Source organism: Anomalospiza imberbis, chromosome 1 (assembly GCF_031753505.1).
Source record: "Anomalospiza imberbis isolate Cuckoo-Finch-1a 21T00152 chromosome 1, ASM3175350v1, whole genome shotgun sequence".
Classification (NCBI taxonomy): Eukaryota; Metazoa; Chordata; class Aves; order Passeriformes; family Viduidae; genus Anomalospiza; species Anomalospiza imberbis.
Window position 1 is genome coordinate 2,627,658 of NC_089681.1, and position 22,142 is coordinate 2,649,799.

Here is a 22,142-nt window from a genome sequence, read left to right on the forward strand (position 1 = left end):
GTGTCACCTGTCCCAGGTGTCTAACCCAGTGTCACCTGTCCCAGGTGTCTAACCCAATGTCACCTGTCCCAGGTGTCTAACCCCAATGTCACCTGTCCCAGGTGCCTAACCCCAGTGTCACCTGTCCCAGGTGTCTAACCCAATGTCACCTGTCCCAGGTGTCTAACCCAATGTCACCTGTCCCAGGTGTCTAACCCCCCAATGTCACCTGTCCCAGGTGTCTAACCCCAGTGTCACCTGTCCCAGGTGTCTAACCCCCCAATGTCACCTGTCCCAGTCTCGAACCCCCCAATGTCACCTGTCCCAGGTGTCTAACCCAATGTCACCTGTCGCAGGTGTCTAACCCCCCCAGTGTCACCTGTCCCAGGTGTCTAACCCAATGTCACCTGTCGCAGGTGTCTAACCCCCCAGTGTCACCTGTCGCAGGTGTCTAACCCAGTGTCACCTGTCGCAGGTGTTCTGGCCGGGCCAGCTCCGCCCCGTGTCACCTGTCCAGTCTCTAACCCCTCAATGTCACCTGTCACAGGTGTCTAACCCAGTGTCACCTGTCCCAGGTGTCTAACCCAATGTCACCTGTCCCAGGTGTCTAACCCAGTGTCACCTGTCCCCAGGTGTTCTGGCCGGGCCAGCCCCACCCCATGTCACCTGTCCCAGGTGTCTAACCCAATGTCACCTGTCCCAGGTGTCTAACCCCTCAATGTCACCTGTCCCAGGTGTCTAACCCAGTGTCACCTGTCCCAGGTGTCTAACCCCAATGTCACCTGTCCCAGGTGTCTAACCCAATGTCACCTGTCCCAGGTGTCTAACCCCTCAATGTCACCTGTCCCAGGTGTCTAACCCAGTGTCACCTGTCCCAGGTGTCTAACCCAGTGTCACCTGTCCCAGGTGTCTAACCCCAATGTCACCTGTCCCAGGTGTCTAACCCAGTGTCACCTGTCCCAGGTGTCTAACCCCAATGTCACCTGTCCCAGGTGTCTAACCCAATGTCACCTGTCCCAGGTGTCTAACCCAATGTCACCTGTCCCAGGTGTCTAACCCCTCAATGTCACCTGTCCCAGGTGTCTAACCCAGTGTCACCTGTCCCAGGTGTCTAACCCCAATGTCACCTGTCCCAGGTGTCTAACCCAGTGTCACCTGTCCCAGGTGTCTAACCCCTCAATGTCACCTGTCCCAGGTGTCTAACCCAGTGTCACCTGTCGCAGGTGTTCTGGCCGGGCCATCCCCACCCCATGTCACCTGTCCCAGGTGTCTCACCCCAATGTCACCTGTCCCAGGTGTCTAACCCAATGTCACCTGTCGCAGGTGTTCTGGCCGGGCCAGCCCCGCCCCGTGTTCTTCGTGGCCAGCCGTGGCCACCACGCCGACGTCGGGGGCTGCAGCCCCGGCTCGATGCCGCCGCACTCGCAGAGCCTGGCCCAGGAGGGGGCCACCTTCCTGTCCTTCAAACTGGTCACCGGGGGCGAGTTCCAGGAGCAGGGTGGGACACGGGGACACTGGGGGGACGCTGGGGACATCCGGGGACATTGGGGACACTGGGGACACTGGGGACACTGGGGACATCTGGGGGACTGGGGACATTGGGGACACTGGGGACACTGGGGACACCCAGGGGATTGGGGACACTGGGGACACTGGGGACACTGGGGACACTGGGGACATTGGGGACATCTGGGGGATTGGGGACATTGGGGACATTGGGGACATCCGGGGGATTGGGGACACTGGGGACACTGGGGACACTGGGGACACCCAGGGGATTGGGGACACTGGGGACATTGGGGACATTGGGGACATCTGGGGGATTGGGGACACTGGGGACACTGGGGACATTGGGGACATTGGGGACATTGGGGACACTGGGGACATTGGGGACACTGGGGACACTGGGGACACTGGGGGGACACTGGGGACATTGGGGACATTGGGGACACTGGGGGGACACTGGGGACATTGGGGACATTGGGGACACTGGGGACAGGGGGAGTCCCAGGGGCTGGGTGGCACAGGGGGGACACTGAGGGGACACAGGGACAGGGCAGGGACATGGAGAGGGACACAGAGGGACAGGGATGATGGCGGGGGACACACTGCTGGCCCCGGGCGGGACCCGGGAGGGGACTTGGGGTGTCCCTGTCCCTGTCCCTGTCCCCTCCCTGTCCCCTCCCTGTCCCCTGTCCCCAGCGGTGACAGAGCCCCTGGGGGGGTCATTGTCACTGTTTCCCCCACCCTATCCGTGTCCCTGTCCCCTCACTGTCCCCTCACTGTCCCTGTGTGTCCCCAGCGGTGACCGAGGCCCTGCTGGCCCCCGGCGCTGTCCCCAGGGATTGTCCCTGTCCCCTCCCTGTCCCTGTCCCTGTCCCTGTCCCCTCACTGTCCCTGTCCCCTCACTGTCCCTGTCCGTGTCCCTGTCCCTGTCCCTGTCCCTGTCCCTGTCCCTGTCCCTGTCCCCTCACTGTCCCCTCACTGTCCCTGTCCCCTCACTGTCCCTGTCCCTGTCCCCTCACTGTCCCTGTCCCTGTCCCCATCCCTGTCCTTGTCCCCTCACTGTCCCTGTCCCCATCCCTGTCCCTGTCCCTTCACTGTCCCTGTCCCTGTCCCTGTCCCTGTCCCCTCCCTGTCCCTGTCCCTGTCCCTGTCCCTGTCCCCTCACTGTCCCTGTCCCCTCACTGTCCCTGTCCCTGTCCCTGTCCCCTCACTGTCCCTGTCCCTGTCCCTGTCCCTGTCCCCTCACTGTCCCTGTGTGTCCCCAGCGGTGACCGAGGCCCTGCTGGCCCCCGGCGCTGTCCCCAGGGATTGTCACTGTCCCTGTCCCTGTCCCTGTCCCTGTCCCCTCCCTGTCCCTGTCCCTGTCCCTGTCCCTGTCCCTGTCCCCATCTCCTCACTGTCCCTGTTCCTGTCCCTGTCCCTGTCCCTGTCCCTGTCCCCTCCCTGTCCCTGTCCCCTCACTGTCCCTGTGTGTCCCCAGCGGTGACCGAGGCCCTGCTGGCCCCCGGCGCCGTCCCCAGGGATTGTCCCTGTCCCTGTCCCTGTCCCTGTCCCTGTCCCCTCACTGTCCCTGTCCCTGTCCCTGTCCCTGTCCCCTCACTGTCCCTGTCCCCTCACTGTCCCTGTCCCTGTCCCTGTCCCTGTCCCCATCCCCTCACTGTCCCTGTCCCCTCACTGTCCCCTCACTGTCCCTGTGTGTCCCCAGCGGTGACTGAGGCCCTGCTGGCCCCTGGCGCTGTCCCCAGGGATTGTCCCTGTCCCTGTCCCTGTCCCCTCACTGTCCCTGTCCCCTCCCTGTCCCTGTCCCCTCACTGTCCCTGTCCCCTCACTGTCCCTGTGTGTCCCCAGCGGTGACCGAGGCCCTGCTGGCCCCCGGCGCTGTCCCCAGGGATTGTCCCTGTCCCTGTCCCTGTCCCTGTCGCCTCACTGTCCCTGTCCCCTCACTGTCCCCTCACTGTCCCCGTCCCTGTCCCTGTCCCCTCCCTGTCCCCTCACTGTCCCTGTGTGTCCCCAGCGGTGACCGAGGCCCTGCTGGCCCCCGGCGCCGTCCCCGGCTGCTCGGGGACGCGGAACCTGCGGGACAACCTGGCCGACCTGCGGGCGCAGGTGGCGGCGAACCAGAAAGGGATTGGGCTGGTGAGGGAGCTGATCGGGCAGCACGGGCTGGAGGCCGTGCAGGCCTACATGGGACACGTGCAGGTGAGACCCCAAAAACATCCAAATGCACCCCAAAAACACCCCAAAAACACCCCAAAACACCAAAAACCCTAAAAACCCTAAAACCCCCCAAAAACACTACAAAAACACCCCAAAAACACCCCAAATGCACCCCAAAAACACCCCAAAAACACCCCAAAAACCCCTAAAAACCCTAAAACCCCCCAAAAACCCCAAATCCTCCCCAAAATCCCCAATCCCCTGTGCCCCGAGCGGATCGGGCAGCACGGGCTGGAGGCTGTGCAGGCCTACATGGGACACATGCAGGTGAGACCCCAAAACCACCCCAAAAACACCCCAAAAACACCCCAAAACACCCCAAAAACACCCCAAAACCCCAAATGCACCCCAAAAACACCCCAAAAACACCCCAAAAACACCCCAAAACACCCCAAAAACACCCCAAAACCCCAAATGCACCCCAAAATCGCCAAATACGCCTGAGAGAGCCCAAAACTGCCCCAGGAACCCTAAAATCCCCCCGTGACCCCTGTGTGACCCTGTGTGACCCCTGAACCCTGTGTGACCCTGTGACCCCTATGTGACCCCTGACCCCTGTGTTACCTTGTGTGACCCCTGAGCCCTGTGTGACCCTGTGTGACCCCTGAATCCTTTGTGACCCTGTGTGACCCCTGTGTGACCCTGTGACCCCTGTGTGACCCCTGTGTGACCCCAGTGTGACCCCTGTGTGATGCTGTGTGACCCCTGACCCCTGTGTTACCTTGTGTGACCCCTGACCCCTGTGTGACCCTGTGTAACCCCTGAATCCTGTGTGACCCCCAGTGACCCCTGTGTGACCCCTGTGTGACCCCTGTGTGACCCCTGACCCCTGTGTGACCCCTGTGTGACCCCTGTGTGACCCCAGTGTGACCCCTGTGTGATGCTGTGTGACCCCTGACCCCTGTGTTACCTTGTGTGACCCCTGACCCCTGTGTGACCCTGTGTAACCCCTGAATCCTGTGTGACCCCCAGTGACCCCTGTGTGACCCCTGTGTGACCCCTGTGTGACCCCTGACCCCTGTGTGATCCTGTGTAACCCCTGACCCCTGTGTGACCCTGTGTGACCCCTGACCCCTGTGTGATCCCTGTGTGACCCCTGACCCCTGTGTGATCCCTGTGTGACCCCTGTGTGACCCCTGTGTGACCCCTGACCCCTGTGTGACCCTGTGTGACCCCTGACCCCTGTGTGACCCCTGTGTGCCCCTGTGTGACCCCTGTGTGACCCCTGACGCCTGTATGACCCCTGTGGGACCCCTGACCCCTGTGTGACCCCTGACCCCTGTGTGACCCTGTGTGACCCTCTGTGACCCTTTGACCCCTGTGTGACCCTGTGTGACCCTGTGTGACCCCGTGATCCCTGTGTGACCCTCTGTGACCCCTGACCCCTGTGTGACCTTGTGTGACCCCTGTGTGACCCCTGTGTGACCCTGTGACCCCTATGTGACCCCATGACCCCTGTGTGACCCCTATGTGATCCCTGACCCCTGTGTGACCCCTATGTGACCCCTGACCCCTGTTACCCTGTGTGACCCCTGACCCCTGTGTGACCCCTGACCCCTGTGTGACCCCTGTGTGACCCTGTGTGACCCCCGTGTGACCCCTGTGTGACCCCTATGTGATCCCTGACCCCTGTGCGACCCCTATGTGACCCCTGACCCCTGTGTGACCCCTGTGTGACCCCTGTGTAACCCTGTGACCCCTGTGTGACCCCTATGTGACCCCTGTGTGACCCCTTTGTGACCCCTGAACCCTCTGTGACCCTGCAACCCCTATGTGACCCCATGACCCCTTTGTGACCCTGTGTTACCCCTGACCCCTGTGTGACCCCTATGTAACCCCTGACCCCTGTGTGACCCCCAGTGACCCCTGCGTGACCCCTGACCCCTGTGTGCCCCTGTGTAACCTCTGAATCCTGTGTGACCCCTGTGTGATCCTGTGTGACCCCCGGTGACCCCATGACCCCTGTGTGACCCCGTGACCCCTGTGTGACCCCTGTGTGACCCCTGTGTGACCCCAGGCCAACGCGGAGGTGGCCGTGCGGGACACACTGCGGGCGGTGGCGGCGCGCTGGGGGACGTCGCTGGCGGCCGAGGACACGATGGACGATGGCACGCCGATCCGGCTGCGCGTGCACCTGGAGCCCCAGCGGGTGGGGACAGCACGGGGACAGCGGGGACAATGGGGACAACGGGGACAGCGGGGACAGAACGGGGACAACGGGGACAGCGGGGACAGCGGGGACAACGGGGACAATGGGGACAATGGGGACAACGGGGACAATGGGGACAGCAGGGACAGCGGGGACAGAACGGGGACAACGGGGACAACGGGGACAATGGGGACAATGGGGACAACGGGGACAGAACGGGGACAGCGGGGACAACGGGGACAATGGGGACAATGGGGACAACGGGGACAATGGGGACAGCAGGGACAGCGGGGACAGCGGGGACAGCGGGGACAGAATGGGGACAATGGGGACAATGGGGACAGCGGGGACAGAACGGGGACAGAACGGGGACAGAACGGGGACAATGGGGACAGCGGGGACAGAACGGGGACAATGGGGACAACGGGGACAGCACGGGGACAATGGGGACAGAACGGGGACAGAACGGGGACAATGGGGACAGCGGGGACAACGGGGACAGAACGGGGACAGAACGGGGACAGAACGGGGACAATGGGGACAGCGGGGACAGAACGGGGACAATGGGGACAACGGGGACAGCACGGGGACAATGGGGACAGAACGGGGACAGAACGGGGACAATGGGGACAGCGGGGACAACGGGGACAGAACGGGGACAGAACGGGGACAGAACGGGGACAATGGGGACAATGGGGACAACGGGGACAACGGGGACAGAATGGGGACAGAATGGGGACAATGGGGACAGCAGGGACAGAACAGGGACAATGGGGACAACGGGGACAACGGGGACAGCACGGGGACAATGGGGACAATGGGGACAGCGGGGACAGAACGGGGACAGAACGGGGACAATGGGGACAGCAGGGACAGAACAGGGACAATGGGGACAACGGGGACAATGGGGACAATGGGGACAGCACGGGGACAGAACAGGGACAGGGGGGACAGAATGGGGACAGCGGGGACAGAACGGGGACAACGGGGACAGCGGGGACAATGGGGACAACGGGGACAGAATGGGGACAGAACGGGGACAGAACGGGGACAGCGGGGACAGAACGGGGACAGTGGGGACAGCGGGGACAACGGGGACAGAACAGGGACAGAACGGGGACAATGGGGACAATGGGGACAATGGGGACAGAACGGGGACAACGGGGACAGAACAGGGACAGTGGGGACAGCACGGGGACAACGGGGACAGCGGGGACAGCGGGGACAGAACGGGGACAGCACGGGGACAGCGGGGACAGAACGGGGACAGAATGGGGACAGAACAGGGACAAAACAGGGACAGAACGGGGACAGAACGGGGACAGAACGGGGACAGCGGGGACAGCGGGGACAGAATGGGGACAACGGGGACAGAACAGGGACAGATCGGGGACAACGGGGACAGAACGGGGACAACAGGGACAGAATGGCGACAGAACGGGGACAGAACGGGGACAGCAGGGACAGAATGGGGACAGAATGGGGACAACGGGGACAGTACGGGGACAGCGGGGACAACGGGGACAGCGGGGACAGCGGGGACAGAACGGGGACAGAACGGGGACAGAACGGGGACAACGGGGACAGAACGGGGACAACGGGGACAGCGGGGCCAACAGGGACAGAATGGGGACAGAACGGGGACAGAACGGGGACAGCGGGGACAGCGGGGACAGAACGGGGACAGAACGGGGACAGAACGGGGACAGCGTGGACAAAACAGGGACAGCAGGGACAGAACGGGGACAAAACAGGGACAGCGGGGACAGAACAGGGACAGAACGGGAACAGAATGGGGACAGAACGGGGACAACGGGGACAGAACAGGGACAGCGGCAACAGCAGGGACAGCGGGGACAGAACGGGGACAGAACGGGGACAGAATGGGGACAGCAGGGACAGAACGGGGACAGCGGGGACAGCGGGGACAGAACGGGGACAGCGGGGACAGAACGGGGACAGCGGGGACAGAACGGGGACAGAATGGGGACAGCAGGGACAGAACGGGGACAGTGGGGACAACGGGGACAGAACGGGGACAGGGGGGACAGAACAGGGACAGCAGGTGACACTGCAGGGACAGAATGGGGACTCTGCGGGGACAGCGGTGACAGCGCGGGGACAAAGTGGGGACAGGGGGAACACGGGGGACAGGGGGGACAGCCTGGGGACGGCGCGGGGTTTGTGGGGACACGGGGACATCCCCAAGGTTTGGGGACCCCGATGCAGCTGGACCCTGATGAGGTCGGGAGGAATTGGGGGAACCCCGGGTTTGGGGACAGCCCCGGGTTTTGGGGTCACCCCGGGTTTGGGGTCACCCCGGGTTTGGGATACACCCGGGTTTTGGGGGTCACAACGGGTTTGGGGACAGCCCCGGGTTTTGGGGTCACCCCGGGTTTGGGGTCACCCCGGGTTTTGGGGTCACCCCGGGTTTGGGGACATTCCTGGGTTTTGGGGTCACCCCGGGTTTTGGGTCACCCCAGGTTTGGGGACACTCCTGGGTTTGGGGTCACCCCGGGTTTGGGGTCACCCCTGGGTTTTGGGGTCACCCCGGGTTTTGGGGTAACCCCGGGTTTGGGGACACCCCGGGTTTGGGGACACCCCTGGGTTTGGGGTCACCCCGGGTTTGGGGACACTCCTGGGTTTGGGGACACCCCTGGGTTTTGGGGTCACCCCGGCTTTGGGGAGAGCCCCGGGGTTTGGGGTCACCCCGGGTTTGGGGTCACACCGGGTTTGGGGTCACCCCGGGTTTGGGGTCACCCCGGGTTTGGGGACACTCCTGGGTTTGGGGACACCCCCGGGTTTGGGGACAGCCCCGGGTTTGGGGTCACCCCGGGTTTGGGGACACACCGGGTGTGGGGTCACACCGGGTTTGGGGTCACCCCGGGTTTGGGGACACTCCTGGGTTTGGGGTCACCCCGGGTTTGGGGACACCCCCGTGTTTGGGGTCACACGGGGTTTGGGGTCACCCCGGGTTTGGGGACACTCCTGGGTTTGGGGTCACCCCGGGTTTGGGGTCACACGGGGTTTGGGGTCACCCCGGGTTTGGGGACACTCCTGGGTTTGGGGTCACCCCGGGTTTGGGGTCACCCCGGGTTTGGGGACACACGGGGTTTGGGGTCACCCCGGGTTTGGGGACACTCCTGGGTTTGGGGTCACCCCGGGTTTGGGGTCACCCCGGGTTTGGGGACACTCCTGGGTTTGGGGACACCCCTGGGTTTGGGGACAGCCCCGGGTTTGGGGTCACCCCGGGTTTGGGGACACCCCTGGGTTTTGGGGTCACACCGGGTTTTGGGGTCACCCCGGGTTTGGGGACACCCCCGGGTTTGGGGAGAGCCCCGGGTTTTAGGGTCACACCCTGGCCTCTGGGTGGGTTTTGGGGTCTCCCAGGCTCCGGGCGGGCTTTGGGGTCACTCCCTGGTCTCTGGACGGGTTTTGGGGTCCCCCCAGGCTCCGGGCGGGTTTTGGGGTGCAGTGACCCCCCCCCTCTCCCCCCAGGGCAGCGCCGTGTTCGATTTCGGGGGGACGGGCCCCGAGGTTCTGGGGAACTGCAACGCGCCCCGCGCCATCACCCTGTCAGCGCTGATCTACTGCCTGCGCTGCCTGGTGGGGCACGACATCCCCCTCAACCAGGTGAGACCCCAAACGCACCCCAAAAACCCTAAATACACCCCAAAACTGTAAATACACCCCAAACACACCCCAAAACCACCCCAAAACCACCCCAAAACCACCCCAAACCCCCGTCAGCGCTGATCTACTGCCTGCGCTGCCTGGTGGGGCACGACATCCCCCTCAACCAGGTGAGACCCCAAACGCACCCCAAAACACCCTAAATACACCCCAAAACCGTAAATACACCCCAAAACCACCCCAAAACCACCCCAAAACCACCCCAAACCCCCGTCAGCGCTGATCTACTGCCTGCGCTGCCTGGTGGGGCACGACATCCCCCTCAACCAGGTGAGACCCCAAATACACCCCAAAACCCCTAAATACACCCCAAAACCGTAAATACATCCCAAAACCGTAAATACACCCCAAAACCACCCCAAAACCACCCCAAAACCACCCCAAACACACCCCAAAACCACCCCAAACCCCCGTCAGCGCTGATCTACTGCCTGCGCTGCCTGGTGGGGCACGACATCCCCCTCAACCAGGTGAGACCCCAAACGCACCCCAAAAACCCTAAATACACCCCAAAACCGTAAATACACCCCAAATAGAAACCCAAATACACCCCAAAACCACCCCAAACCCACCCCAAACCCCCGTCAGCGCTGATCTACTGCCTGCGCTGCCTGGTGGGGCACGACATCCCCCTCAACCAGGTGAGACCCCAAAGCCTCCCCAAAACCACCCCAAACACACCCCAAATACAACTCAAATACACCCCAAAATCCCCAAAACCATCCAAAATACACCCCAGAACCCCAAATACTCCCCAAATAACCCCCAAAATCCCCAACACACCCCAAATATACCTAAAAATCCCTAAATACACCCCAAACACACCCCAAACCCACACCAAACCCACCCCAAAACCCTAAATACACCCCAAAAACCCCAAACACACCCCAAATACAACCCCAAATACACCCCAAAATCCCCAAACATACCCCAAACACACCCCAAAACTCTAAATCCACCCCAAAAAACCCCAAACACACCCAAATACAACCCCAAATACACCGCAAATACACCCCAAAACCCCAAACACACACCAAACACACCCCAAAATCCCCAAACACACCCCAAACCCACCCCAAAACCATCCCAAACACCCTAAATACACCCCAAAATCCCCAAACATACCCCAAACCCACCCCAAAACTCTAAATACACCCCAAAAAACCCCAAACACACCCCAAATACAACCCCAAATACACCGCAAATACACCCCAAAAACCCCAAACATACCCCAGACACACCCCAAACACACCCAAAAACCCCAAAATACACCCCAAACCCACCCCAAACACCCTAAATACACCCCAAAAACCCCAAACACACCCCAAACACACCCCAAAATCCCTAAACACACCCCAAACACACCCCAAAACCATCCCAAACACCCTAAATACACCCCAAAATCCCCAAACATACCCCAAACCCACCCCAAAACTCTAAATACACCCCAAAAAACCCCAAACACACCCCAAATACAACCCCAAATACACTGCAAATACACCCCAAAAACTCCAAACATACCCCAAACACACCCCAAAATCCCCAAAACCACCCAAAATACACACCAAAACCCCAAACACTCCCCAAACACTCCCCAGATACACCCTGAGCACCCCAAAAACCCCAAACCCACACCAAATACCCCCCAAAACTCCAAACACACCCCAAACACACCCCAAAACCCTAAATACACCCCAAACCCTCCCCAAAACCACCCCAAACACACCCCAAATACAACTCAAATACACCCCAAACACACCCCAAATACCACCCAAAATACACCCCAAAATCCCAAATACTCCCCAAATAACCCCCAAAATCCCCAACACACCCCAAATATACTCAAAACCCCTAAATACACCCCAAACACACCCCAAACCCACACCAAACCCACCCCAAAACCCTAAATACACCCCAAAAACCACAAACACACCCCAAATACAACCCCAAATACACCCCAAAAACCCCAAACATACCCCAAACACACCCCAAAACTCTAAATCCACCCCAAAAAACCCCAAACACACCCAAATACAACCCCAAATACACCGCAAATACACCCCAAAAACCCCAAAAACACTGCAAATACACCCCCAAACCCCAAACACACCCCAAAAACCCTAAATCTACCCCAAACGCACCCCAAAAGCCCCAAAACCACCCCAAATACAACCCCAAATACACCCCAAATACACCCCAAAAACCCCAAAAACCCCAAACATACCCCAAACACACCCCAAAACCCTAAATCCACCCCAAAAAAAACCCCAAACACACCCCAAATACAACCCCAAATACACCGCAAATACACCCCAAAAACCCCAAACATACCCCAAACCCACCCCAAAACCCCCAAAACCACCCAAAATACACCCAAAAACACCCCAAACACACCCAAAACCCCAAACACACCCCAAAATCCCCAAACATACCCCAAACCCACGGCAAAACTCTAAATACACCCCAAAACCACTCCAAATACAACCCCAAATACACTGCAAATACACCCCAAAAACTCCAAACATACCCCAAACCCACCCAAAAAAACCCTAAATACACCCCAAACACACCCCAAACCCACCCCAAAACCATCCCAAACACCCAAAATACACCCCAAAAACCCCAAACACTCCCCAGATACAGCCTGAGCACCCCAAAAACCCCAAACCCACACCAAACCAGGTGAGGCCCCAAAGCCCTCCCACATCCCCCCCTGGGGACCTCAGGGGAGCTCAGGGAGTGACAGGTGTGTGCCAGGTGTGCCCAGGTGTGCCCAGGTGTGTGCCAGGTGTGCCCAGGTGTGCCCAGGTGTGCCCAGGTGTGTGCCCAGGTGTGTGCCAGGTGTGCCCAGGTGTGCCCAGGTGTGCCCAGGTGTGTGCCCAGGTGTGTGCCCAGGTGTGCCCAGGTCTGTGCCAGGTGTGTGCCAGGTGTGCCCAGGTGTGCCCAGGTGTGCCCAGGTGTGTGCCAGGTGTGCCCAGGTGTGCCCAGGTGTGTGCCAGGTGTGTGCCAGGTGTGTCCAGGTGTGTGCCCAGGTGTGCCCAGGTGTGTGCCAGGTGTGTCCAGGTGTGTGCCCAGGTGTGTGCCCAGGTGTGCCCAGGTGTGTGCCCAGGTGTGCCCAGGTGTGTGCCCAGGTGTGTGTACAGGTGTGTGCCCAGGTGTGTGCCAGGTGTGCCCAGGTGTGCCCAGGTGTACCCAGGTGTGTGCCCAGGTGTGTCCAGGTGTGTCCAGGTGTATCCCAGGTGTGTCCAGGTGTACCCAGGTGTATCCCAGGTGTGTCTCCCCAGGGCTGCCTGGCCCCGGTCCAGGTGTGCCCAGGTGTGTGTCAGGTGTACCCAGGTGTGTCCAGGTGTACCCAGGTGTACCCAGGTGTATCCCAGGTGTGTACCCAGGTGTACCCAGGTGTGTCCAGGTGTACCCAGGTGTATCCCAGGTGTGTCCAGGTGTGTACCCAGGTGTACCCAGGTGTGCCCAGGTGTGTGTCCAGGTGTGTGCCCAGGTGTGTGCCCAGGTGTACCCAGGTGTGTCCAGGTGTACCCAGGTGTACCCAGGTGTGTGTCAGGTGTACCCAGGTGTGTGCCCAGGTGTACCCAGGTGTGTCCAGGTGTACCCAGGTGTACCCAGGTGTGTGTCAGGTGTACCCAGGTGTGTGCCCAGGTGTGTGCCCAGGTGTGCCCAGGTGTGTCTCCCCAGGGCTGCCTGGCCCCGGTCCAGGTGCTCATCCCCCCCGGCTCCATCCTGGACCCCTCCCCCGAGGCCGCCGTGGTGGGCGGGAACGTGCTGACGTCACAGCGCGTGGTGGACGTGGTGCTGCGCGCGTTCGGCGCATGCGCGGCCTCCCAGGTGAGCGACGGGGGAGGGGCGGGGACAGGGGAGGGGACAGGTGAGGGGACACGGACAGGTGAGGGGACACGGACAGGTGAGGGACAGGTGAGGGACAGGTGAGGGGACACGGACAGGTGAGGACAGGGGAAGGGACAGGTGAGGGGACACGGACAGGTGAGGGGACAGGGGAGGGACAGGGGAGGGGACACGGACAGGTGAGGGGACAGGGGAGGGACAGGGGAGGGGACACGGACAGGTGAGGGGACAGGGGAGGGACAGGGGAGGGGACACGGACAGGGGAGGGGACAGGGGAGGGACAGGGGAGGGGACACGGACAGGGGAGGGGACACGGACAGGTGAGGGGACAGGTGAGAGACCAGGGACAGGTGAGGGACAGAGACAGGGGACAGGGGAGGGGACAGGTGAGGGACAGGGGAGGTGACAGAGACAGGGGACAGGTGAGGGGACACGGACAGGTGAGGGACAGGTGAGGACAGGGGAGGGACAGGGGAGGGACAGAGGGGACAGGTGAGAGGACACGGACAGGTGAGGGGACAGGTGAGGACAGGGGAGGGGACAGGGGAGGGACAGGTGAGGGACAGGGGAGGTGACAGAGACAGGGGACAGGTGAGGGGACACGGACAGGTGAGGGGACACGGACAGGTGAGGGTACAGGTGAGGACAGGGGAGGGACAGGGGAGGGACAGGGGAGGGGACACGGACAGGTGAGGGACAGGTGAGGACAGGGGAGGGACAGGGGAGGGGACAGGGGAGGGGACACAGACAGGTGAGGGGACAGGGACAGGTGAGGGACAGAGACAGGGGACAGGGGAGGGACAGGAGAGGGGACACGGACAGGTGAGGGACAGGTGAGGACAGGGCACAGGCGAGGGAAAGGGGAGGGCAGGGGACACGGACAGGTGAGGGGACAGGGACAGGTGAGGGACAGGGACAGGTGAGGGGACACGAACAGGTGAGGGACAGGTGAGGACAGGGGAGGGGACAGGGGAGGGGACACGGACAGGTGAGGGACAGGGACAGGGACAGGGACAGGTGAGGGACAGGGAAGGGGAGGGGAGGTTTTGGGGTGTATTTGGGGTCGGTTTTAGGGTCGGTTTTGGGGTACATTTGGTGTCGGTTATGGGATATATTTGGGGTCGGTTTTGCGGTACATTTGGTGTCGGTTATGGGATATATTTGGGGTCGGTTTTGCGGTACATTTGGTGTCGGTTATGGGATATATTTGGGGTCGGTTTTGGGGTGTATTTGGTGTCGGTTATGGGATATATTTGGGGTCGGTTTGGGATGTATTTGGGGTCGGTTTTACGGTCGGTTTTGGGGTGTATTTGGTGTCGGTTTGGGGTGTATTTGGGGTCGGTTTTGGGGTACATTTGGTGTCGGTTATGGGATATATTTGGGGTCGGTTTTGCGGTACATTTGGTGTCGGTTATGGGATATATTTGGGGTCGGTTTTGGGGTGTATTTGGGGTCGGTTATGGGATATATTTGGTGTCGGTTATGGGATATATTTGGGGTCGGTTTGGGGTATATTTGGGGTCGGTTTTGGGGTACATTTGGTGTCGGTTATGGGATATATTTGGGGTCGGTTTGGGGTATATTTGGGGTCGGTTGTGGGGTACATTGGTGTCGGTTATGGGATATATTGGGTGTCGGTTTGGGTGTATTTGGGGTCGGTTTTGGGTGTATTTGGTGTCGGTTATGGGATATATTGGGTGTCGGATTGGGGTGTATTTGGGGTCGGTTTTCGGGTCGGTTTTGGGGTGTATTTGGTGTCGGTTATGGGATATATTTGGTGTCGGTTATGGGATATATTTGGGGTCGGTTTTGGGGTGTATTTGGTGTCGGTTATGGGATATATTTGGGGTCGGTTATGGGATATATTTGGGGTCGGTTTTGGGGTACATTTGGGGTCGGTTGTGGGGTACATTTGGTGTCGGTTATGGGATATATTTGGGGTCGGTTTTGGGGTACATTTGGGGTCGGTTGTGGGGTACATTTGGTGTCGGTTATGGGATATATTTGGGGTCGGTTTTGGGGTACATTTGGGGTCGGTTGTGGGGTACATTTGGTGTCGGTTATGGGATATATTGGGTGTCGGTTTTGGGGTGTATTTGGGGTCAGTTTCGGGGTACATTTGGTGTCGGTTATGGGATATATTTGGGGTCGGTTTTGGAGTGTATTTGGGGTCACATTTGGGGTACAATCTGTGTCGGTTATGGGATATATTTGGGGTCAGTTTTGGGGTACATTTGGTGTCGGTTATGGGATATATTGGGTGTCGGATTGGGTGTATTTGGGGTCGGTTTTCGGGTCGGTTTTGGGGTGTATTTGGTGTCGGTTATGGGATATATTTGGGGTCAGTTTTGGGGTACATTTGGTGTCGGTTATGGGATATATTGGGTGTCGGATTGGGGTGTATTTGGGGTCGGTTTTCGGGTCGGTTTTGGGGTGTATTTGGTGTCGGTTTGGGGTGTATTTGGGGTCGGTTATGGGATATATTTGGGGTCGGTTTGGGGTGTATTTGGGGTCGGTTGTGGGGTACATTTGGGGTCGGTTATGGGATATATTTGGGGTCGGTTTTGGGGTACATTTGGTGCCGGTTATGGGATATATTTGGGGTCGGATTGGGGTGTATTTGGTGTCGGTTTGGGGTGTATTTGGGGTCCGTTTTAGGGTCGGTTTCGGGGTACATTTGGGGTCGGTTTTGGGGTGTATTTGGGGTCGGTTTTGGGGTACATTTGGTGTCGGTTATGGGATATATTTGGGGTCGGTTTTGGGGAACATTTAGGGGTCGGTTATGGGATATATTTGGGGTCGGTTTTGGGGTAGATTTGGTGTCGGTTTGGGGTGTATTTGGGGTCGGTTTGGGGTGTATTTGGTGTCGGTTATGGGATATATTTGGGGTCGGTTTTGGGGTACATTTGGGGTCGGTTTGGGGTGTATTTGGGGTCGGTTTTGGGGTGTATTTGGTGTCGGTTATGGGATATATTTGGGGTCGGTTTGGGTGTATTTGGGGTCGGTTTGGGGTGTATTTGGGGTCGGTTTTGGGGTACAATCTGTGTCGGTTATGGGATATATTTGGGGGTCGGTTTTGGGGTACATTTGGTGTCGGTTATGGGATATATTTGGGGTCGGTTTTGGGGTGTATTTGGTGTCGGTTATGGGATATATTTGGGGTCGGTTTTGGGGTGTATTTGGGGTCGGTTTTAGGGTCCGTTGTGGGGTACATTTGGTGTCGGTTATGGGATATATTTGGGGTCATTTTGGGGTATATTTGGTGTCGGTTATGGGATATATTTGGGGTCAGTTTTGGGGTACATTTGGTGTCGGTTATGGGATATATTTGGGGTCGGTTTTGGGGTGTATTTGGTGTCGGTTATGGGATATATTTGGGGTCGGTTTTGGGGTACATTTGGTGTCGGTTATTGGATATATTTGGTGTCGGTTTGGGGTGTATTTGTGGTCGGTTTTAGGGTCGGTTTTGGGGTGTATTTGGTGTCGGTTATGGGATATATTTGGTGTCGGTTTTGGGGTGTATTTGGGGTCGGTTTTAGGGTCCGTTGTGGGGTACATTTGGTGTCGGTTATGGGATATATTTGGGGTCGGTTTTGGGGTACATTTGGTGTCGGTTATGGGATATATTTGGGGTCATTTTGGGGTATATTTGGTGTCGGTTATGGGATATATTTGGGGTCAGTTTTGGGGTACATTTGGTGTCGGTTATGGGATATATTTGGGGTCGGTTTTGGGGTACATTTGGTGTCGGTTATGGGATATATTTGGGGTCGGTTTTGGGGTACATTTGGTGTCGGTTATGGGATATATTTGGGGTCGGTTATGGGGTGTATTTGGTGTCGGTTTGGGGTGTATTTAGGGTCAGTTTTGGGGTACATTTGGTGTCGGTTATGGGATATATTTGGGGTCGGTTTTGGGGTACATTTGGTGCCGGTTATGGGATATATTTGGGGTCGGTTTTGGGGTACATTTGGTGCCGGTTATGGGATATATTTGGGGTCAGTTTTGGGGTTCCAGTGTCCCCGTCCCCGTCCCAGGGCTGCATGAACAACGTGACGTTCGGCTCGGCCCGGGGCGGCTACTACGAGACGGTGGCGGGGGGCGCGGGGGCCGGGCCGGGCTGGGCCGGGCGCAGCGGGGTCCACACGCACATGACCAACACCCGCATCACCGACCCCGAGATCCTCGAGCTCCGGTGGGTCTGGGGGCGTTTGGGGGGGTCCTGGGGGTCCTGGGGGTCCGGGGGGTCCGGGTGGTCTGGGGGAGGATCCGTGACCAACACCCGCATCACCGACCCCGAGATCCTCGAGCTCCGGTGGGTCTGGGGCGTTTGGGGCGTTTGGGGGGGTCCTGGGGGTCCTGGAGGGTCTGGGGGGTCCGGGTGATCCCGGGGGTCCGTGACCAACACCCGCATCACCGACCCCGAGATCCTCGAGCTCCGGTGGGTCTGGGGGCGTTTGGGGGGGTCCTGGGGGGTCCCGGGGGTCCATGACCAACACCCGCATCACCGACCCCGAGATCCTCGAGCTCCGGTGGGTCTGGGGGCGTTTGGGGGTGGGTCCTGGGGGTCCTGGAGGGTCTGGGGGGTCCGGGTGGTCCCGGGGGGTCCGTGACCAACACCCGCATCACCGACCCCGAGATCCTCGAGCTCCGGTGGGTCTGGGGGCGTTTGGGGGGGTCCTGGGGGTCCTGGGGGGTCCCGGGGGTCCTGGGGGGTCTGGGGGGTCCCGGGGGGTCCATGACCAACACCCGCATCACCGACCCCGAGATCCTCGAGCTCCGGTGGGTCTGGGGGCGTTTGGGGGCGTTTGGGGGGTCCTGGGGGTCCTGGAGGGTCCGGGGGGGTCCGGGTGGTCCCGGGTGTCCGTGACCAACACCCGCATCACCGACCCCGAGATCCTCGAGCTCCGGTGGGTCTGGGGGCGTTTAGGGGGGGGTCCTGGGGGTCTCGGGGGTCCCGGGGGTCCGGGGGGCCCGGGGGGTCCGTGACCAACACCCGCATCACCGACCCCGAGATCCTCGAGCTCCGGTGGGTCTGGGGGCGTTTGGGGGGGTCCGGGGGGGTCTGGGGGTCCTGGGGGGTCCTGGGGGGGGTCCCGAGGGGCTCCTGGAGGAGGGGTCTCCGGGGGTTTTGGGGGTCTCTTGGTGACTGCTGTGGGTTTTTGGGGTGCCCTTCTTGGCCCCCCATATCCCCCCTCCCCCCCAGGTACCCGCTGGTTCTTGTGGGGGGTCCCGGGGGGTCTCGGGTGGGATTTTGGGGGGTCCTGACCCCCGTTTCTCCCTCCCCAGATACCCGGGGGTGCTGTGGGGGGTTTGGGGGTCTCGGGTGGGATTTTGGGGGGTCCTGACCCCCGTTTTCTCCCCCCAGGCACCCGGTGGTGCTGTGGGGGGTTTGGGGGTCTCGGGTGGGATTTTGGGGGGTCCTGACCCCCGTTTTCTCCCCCCAGGTACCCGGTGGTGCCGTGGGGGGTTTGGGGGTCTCGGGTGGGATTCTGGGGGGTCCTGACCCCCGTTTTCTCCCCCCAGGTACCCGGTGGTGCCGTGGGGGGTTTGGGGGTCTCGGGTGGGCTTTTGGGGGGTCCTGACCCCCGTTTTCTCCCCCCAGGTACCCGGTGGTGCTGTGGGGGGTTTGGGGGTCTCGGGTGGGCTTTTGGGGGGTCCTGACCCCCGTTATCCCCCCCCAGGTACCCGGTGGTGCCGTGGGGGGTTTGGGGGTCTCGGGTGGGATTTTGGGGGGTCCTGACCCCCGTTTTCTCCCCCCAGGTACCCGGGGGTGCCGTGGGGGGTTTTGGGGGTCTCGGGTGGGATTTTGGGGGGTCCTGACCCCCGTTTTCTCCCCCCAGGTACCCGGTGATGCTGTGGGGGGTTTGGGGGTCTCGGGTGGATTTTGGGGGGTCCTGACCCCCGTTTCTCCCCCCAGGTACCCGGTGGTGCTGTGGGGGGTTTGGGGGTCTCGGGTGGGATTTTGGGGGCTCCTGACCCCCGTTTTCTCCCCCCAGATACCCGGGGGTGCCGTGGGGGGTTTGGGGGTCTCGGGTGGGATTTTGGGGGGTCCCGACCCCCGTTATCCCCTCCCCAGATACCCGGTGGTGCTGTGGGGGGTTTGGGGGTCTCGGGTGGGATTTTGGGGGCTCCTGACCCCCGTTTTCTCCCCCCAGATACCCGGTGGTGCCGTGGGGGGTTTGGGGGTCTCGGGTGGGATTTTGGGGGGTCCTGACCCCCGTTTTCTCCCCCCAGGTACCCGGTGGTGCTGTGGGGGGTTTGGGGGTCTCGGGTGGGATTTTGGGGGGTCCTGACCCCCGTTTCTCCCCTCCCCAGATACCCGGTGGTGCTGTGGGGGGTTTGGGGGTCTCGGGTGGGCTTTTGGGGGGTCCTGACCCCCGTTTTTCTCCCCCCAGGTACCCGGTGTGCTGTGGGGGGTTTGGGGGTCTCGGGTGGGATTTTGGGGGGTCCTGACCCCCGTTTTCTCCCCCCAGGTACCCGGTGGTGCCGTGGGGGTTTGGGGGTCTCGGGTGGGCTTTTGGGGGGTCCTGACCCCCGTTATCCCCTCCCCAGATACCCGGGGGTGCTGTGGGGGGTTTGGGGGTCTCGGGTGGGATTTTGGGGGGTCCTGACCCCCGTTTTCTCCCCCCAGGTACCCGGTGTGCCGTGGGGGGTTTGGGGGTCTCGGGTGGGCTTTTGGGGGGTCCTGACCCCCGTTATCCCCTCCCCAGATACCCGGTGGTGCTGTGGGGGTTTGGGGGTCTCGGGTGGGATTTTGGGGGGTCCTGACCCCCGTTTTCTCCCCCCAGGTACCCGGTGGTGCTGTGGGGGGTTTGGGGTCTCGGGTGGGATTTTGGGGGGTCCTGACCCCCGTTTTCTCCCCCCAGGTACCCGGTGGTGCCGTGGGGGGTTTGGGGGTCTCGGGTGGGATTTTGGGGGGTCCTGACCCCCGTTTTCTCCCCCCAGGTACCCGGTGGTGCTGTGGGGGGTTTGGGGGTCTCGGGTGGGCTTTTGGGGGGTCCTGACCCCCGTTTTCTCCCCCCAGGTACCCGGTGGTGCCGTGGGGAGTTTGGGGGTCTCGGGTGGGATTTTGGGGGGTCCTGACCCCCGTTTTCTCCCCCCAGGTACCCGGTGGTGCCGTGGGGGGTTTGGGGGTCTCGGGTGGGATTTTGGGGGTCCTGACCCCCGTTTTCTCCCCCCAGGTACCCGGTGGTGCTGCGGCGCTTCGAGCTGCGGGCGGGCTCGGGGGGCGCGGGGCGGCACCGGGGGGGGGACGGGGTGGTCCGGGAGCTGCAGTTCCGGGCGCGCTCCGAGCTCTCGGTGCTGAGCGAGCGCCGCGCCACCCGGCCCTACGGCATGGCGGGTGAGACCCCCAAAATCCCCCCAAAACCCCCCCCAAAATCCCCCCAGAATCCCCTAAATCCCTCTGAGCCAGCCGGCCCTACGGCATGGCGGGTGAGACCCCCAAAATCCCCCCAGAATCCCCCCAGAATCCCCCCAGAATCCGCTAAATCCCCTGAGCCACCCGGCCCTACGGCGTGGCGGGTGAGACCCCCAAAATCCCCCCAAAATGCCCCGAGAATCCCCCCAGAATCCCCCCTAAATCCCCTAAATCCCCCTGAGCCACCCGGCCCTACGGCATGGCGGGTGAGACCCCCAAAATCCCCCCAGAATCCCCCCAGAATCCCCCCAGAATCCCCCAAAATCCCCTAAATCCCCCTGAGCCACCTGGCCCTACGGCATGGCGGGTGAGACCCCCAAAATGCCCCCAAAATTGCCCCAAAATCCCCCCAGAATCCCCTAAATCCCCTCAAAATCCCCCCAGAATCCCCCCAGAATCCCCCCAAAATCCCCCCAAAATCCCCTCAAAATCCCCCCAGAATCCCCCAAAATCCCTAAATCCCCCTGAGCCACCCGGCCCTACGGCATGGCGGGTGAGACCCCCAAAATCCCCCAGAATCCCCCAAAATCCCCCCAGAATCCCCCCTAAATCCCCCAAAATCTCCTAAATCCCCCTGAGCCACCCGGCCTACAGTGTGGCGGGTGAGACCCCAAAATCCCCCCAAAATCCCCTCAAAATTCCCCCAAAATCCCTCAAAATACCCCCAAAATCCCCTCAAAATCCCCCCTAAATCCCCCTAAATCCCCTAAATCTTCCTGAGCCACCCGGCCCTATGGCATGGCGGGTGAGACCCCCAAAATCCCCCAAAATCCCCCCAGAATCCCCCAAAATCCCCTAAATCCCCCTGAGCCACCCGGCCCTACGGCATGGCGGGTGAGACCCCCAAAATCCCCCCAAAATTGCCCCAAAATCCCCCCAGAATCCCCCCAAAATCCCCTAAATCCCCCTGAGCCACCCGGCCCTACGGCATGGCGGGTGAGACCCCCAAAATCCCCCCAAAATCCCTCAAAATTCCCCAAAATGCCCCCAGAATCCCCCAGAATCCCCTAAATCCCCCTGAGCCATCCGGCCTTACAGCGTGGCGGGTGAGACCCCCAAAATGCCCCAAAATCCCCTCAAAATTCCCCCTAAATCCCCCTAAATCCCCCCAGAATCCCCTCAAAATTCCCCCAAATCCCCCCAAAATCCCCCCAAAATCCCTAAATCCCCTCAAAATCCCCCCAGAATCCCCTAAATCCCCTAAATCCCCCTGAGCCACCCGGCCCTACGGCGTGGCGGGTGAGACCCCCAAAATCCCCCCAAAATGCCCGAGAATCCCCCCAGAATCCCCCCAAAATCCCCTAAATCCCCCTGAGC

At 60.8% G+C, this 22,142-nt stretch overlaps 1 protein-coding gene across 1 annotated transcript in view; it reads left to right on the top strand.

Moving 5' to 3' along the window:
• Positions 1 to 22,142, top strand: part of OPLAH (5-oxoprolinase, ATP-hydrolysing) — a 70,972-nt gene that overhangs the window by 42,485 nt on the left and 6,345 nt on the right. Inside the window, 7 exon segments of the mRNA XM_068177919.1 lie at positions 1,303 to 1,477; positions 3,500 to 3,684; positions 5,720 to 5,851; positions 9,350 to 9,484; positions 13,235 to 13,384; positions 17,440 to 17,597; positions 20,587 to 20,747. Coding sequence (XP_068034020.1) covers positions 1,303 to 1,477; positions 3,500 to 3,684; positions 5,720 to 5,851; positions 9,350 to 9,484; positions 13,235 to 13,384; positions 17,440 to 17,597; positions 20,587 to 20,747 — 1,096 coding nt within the window.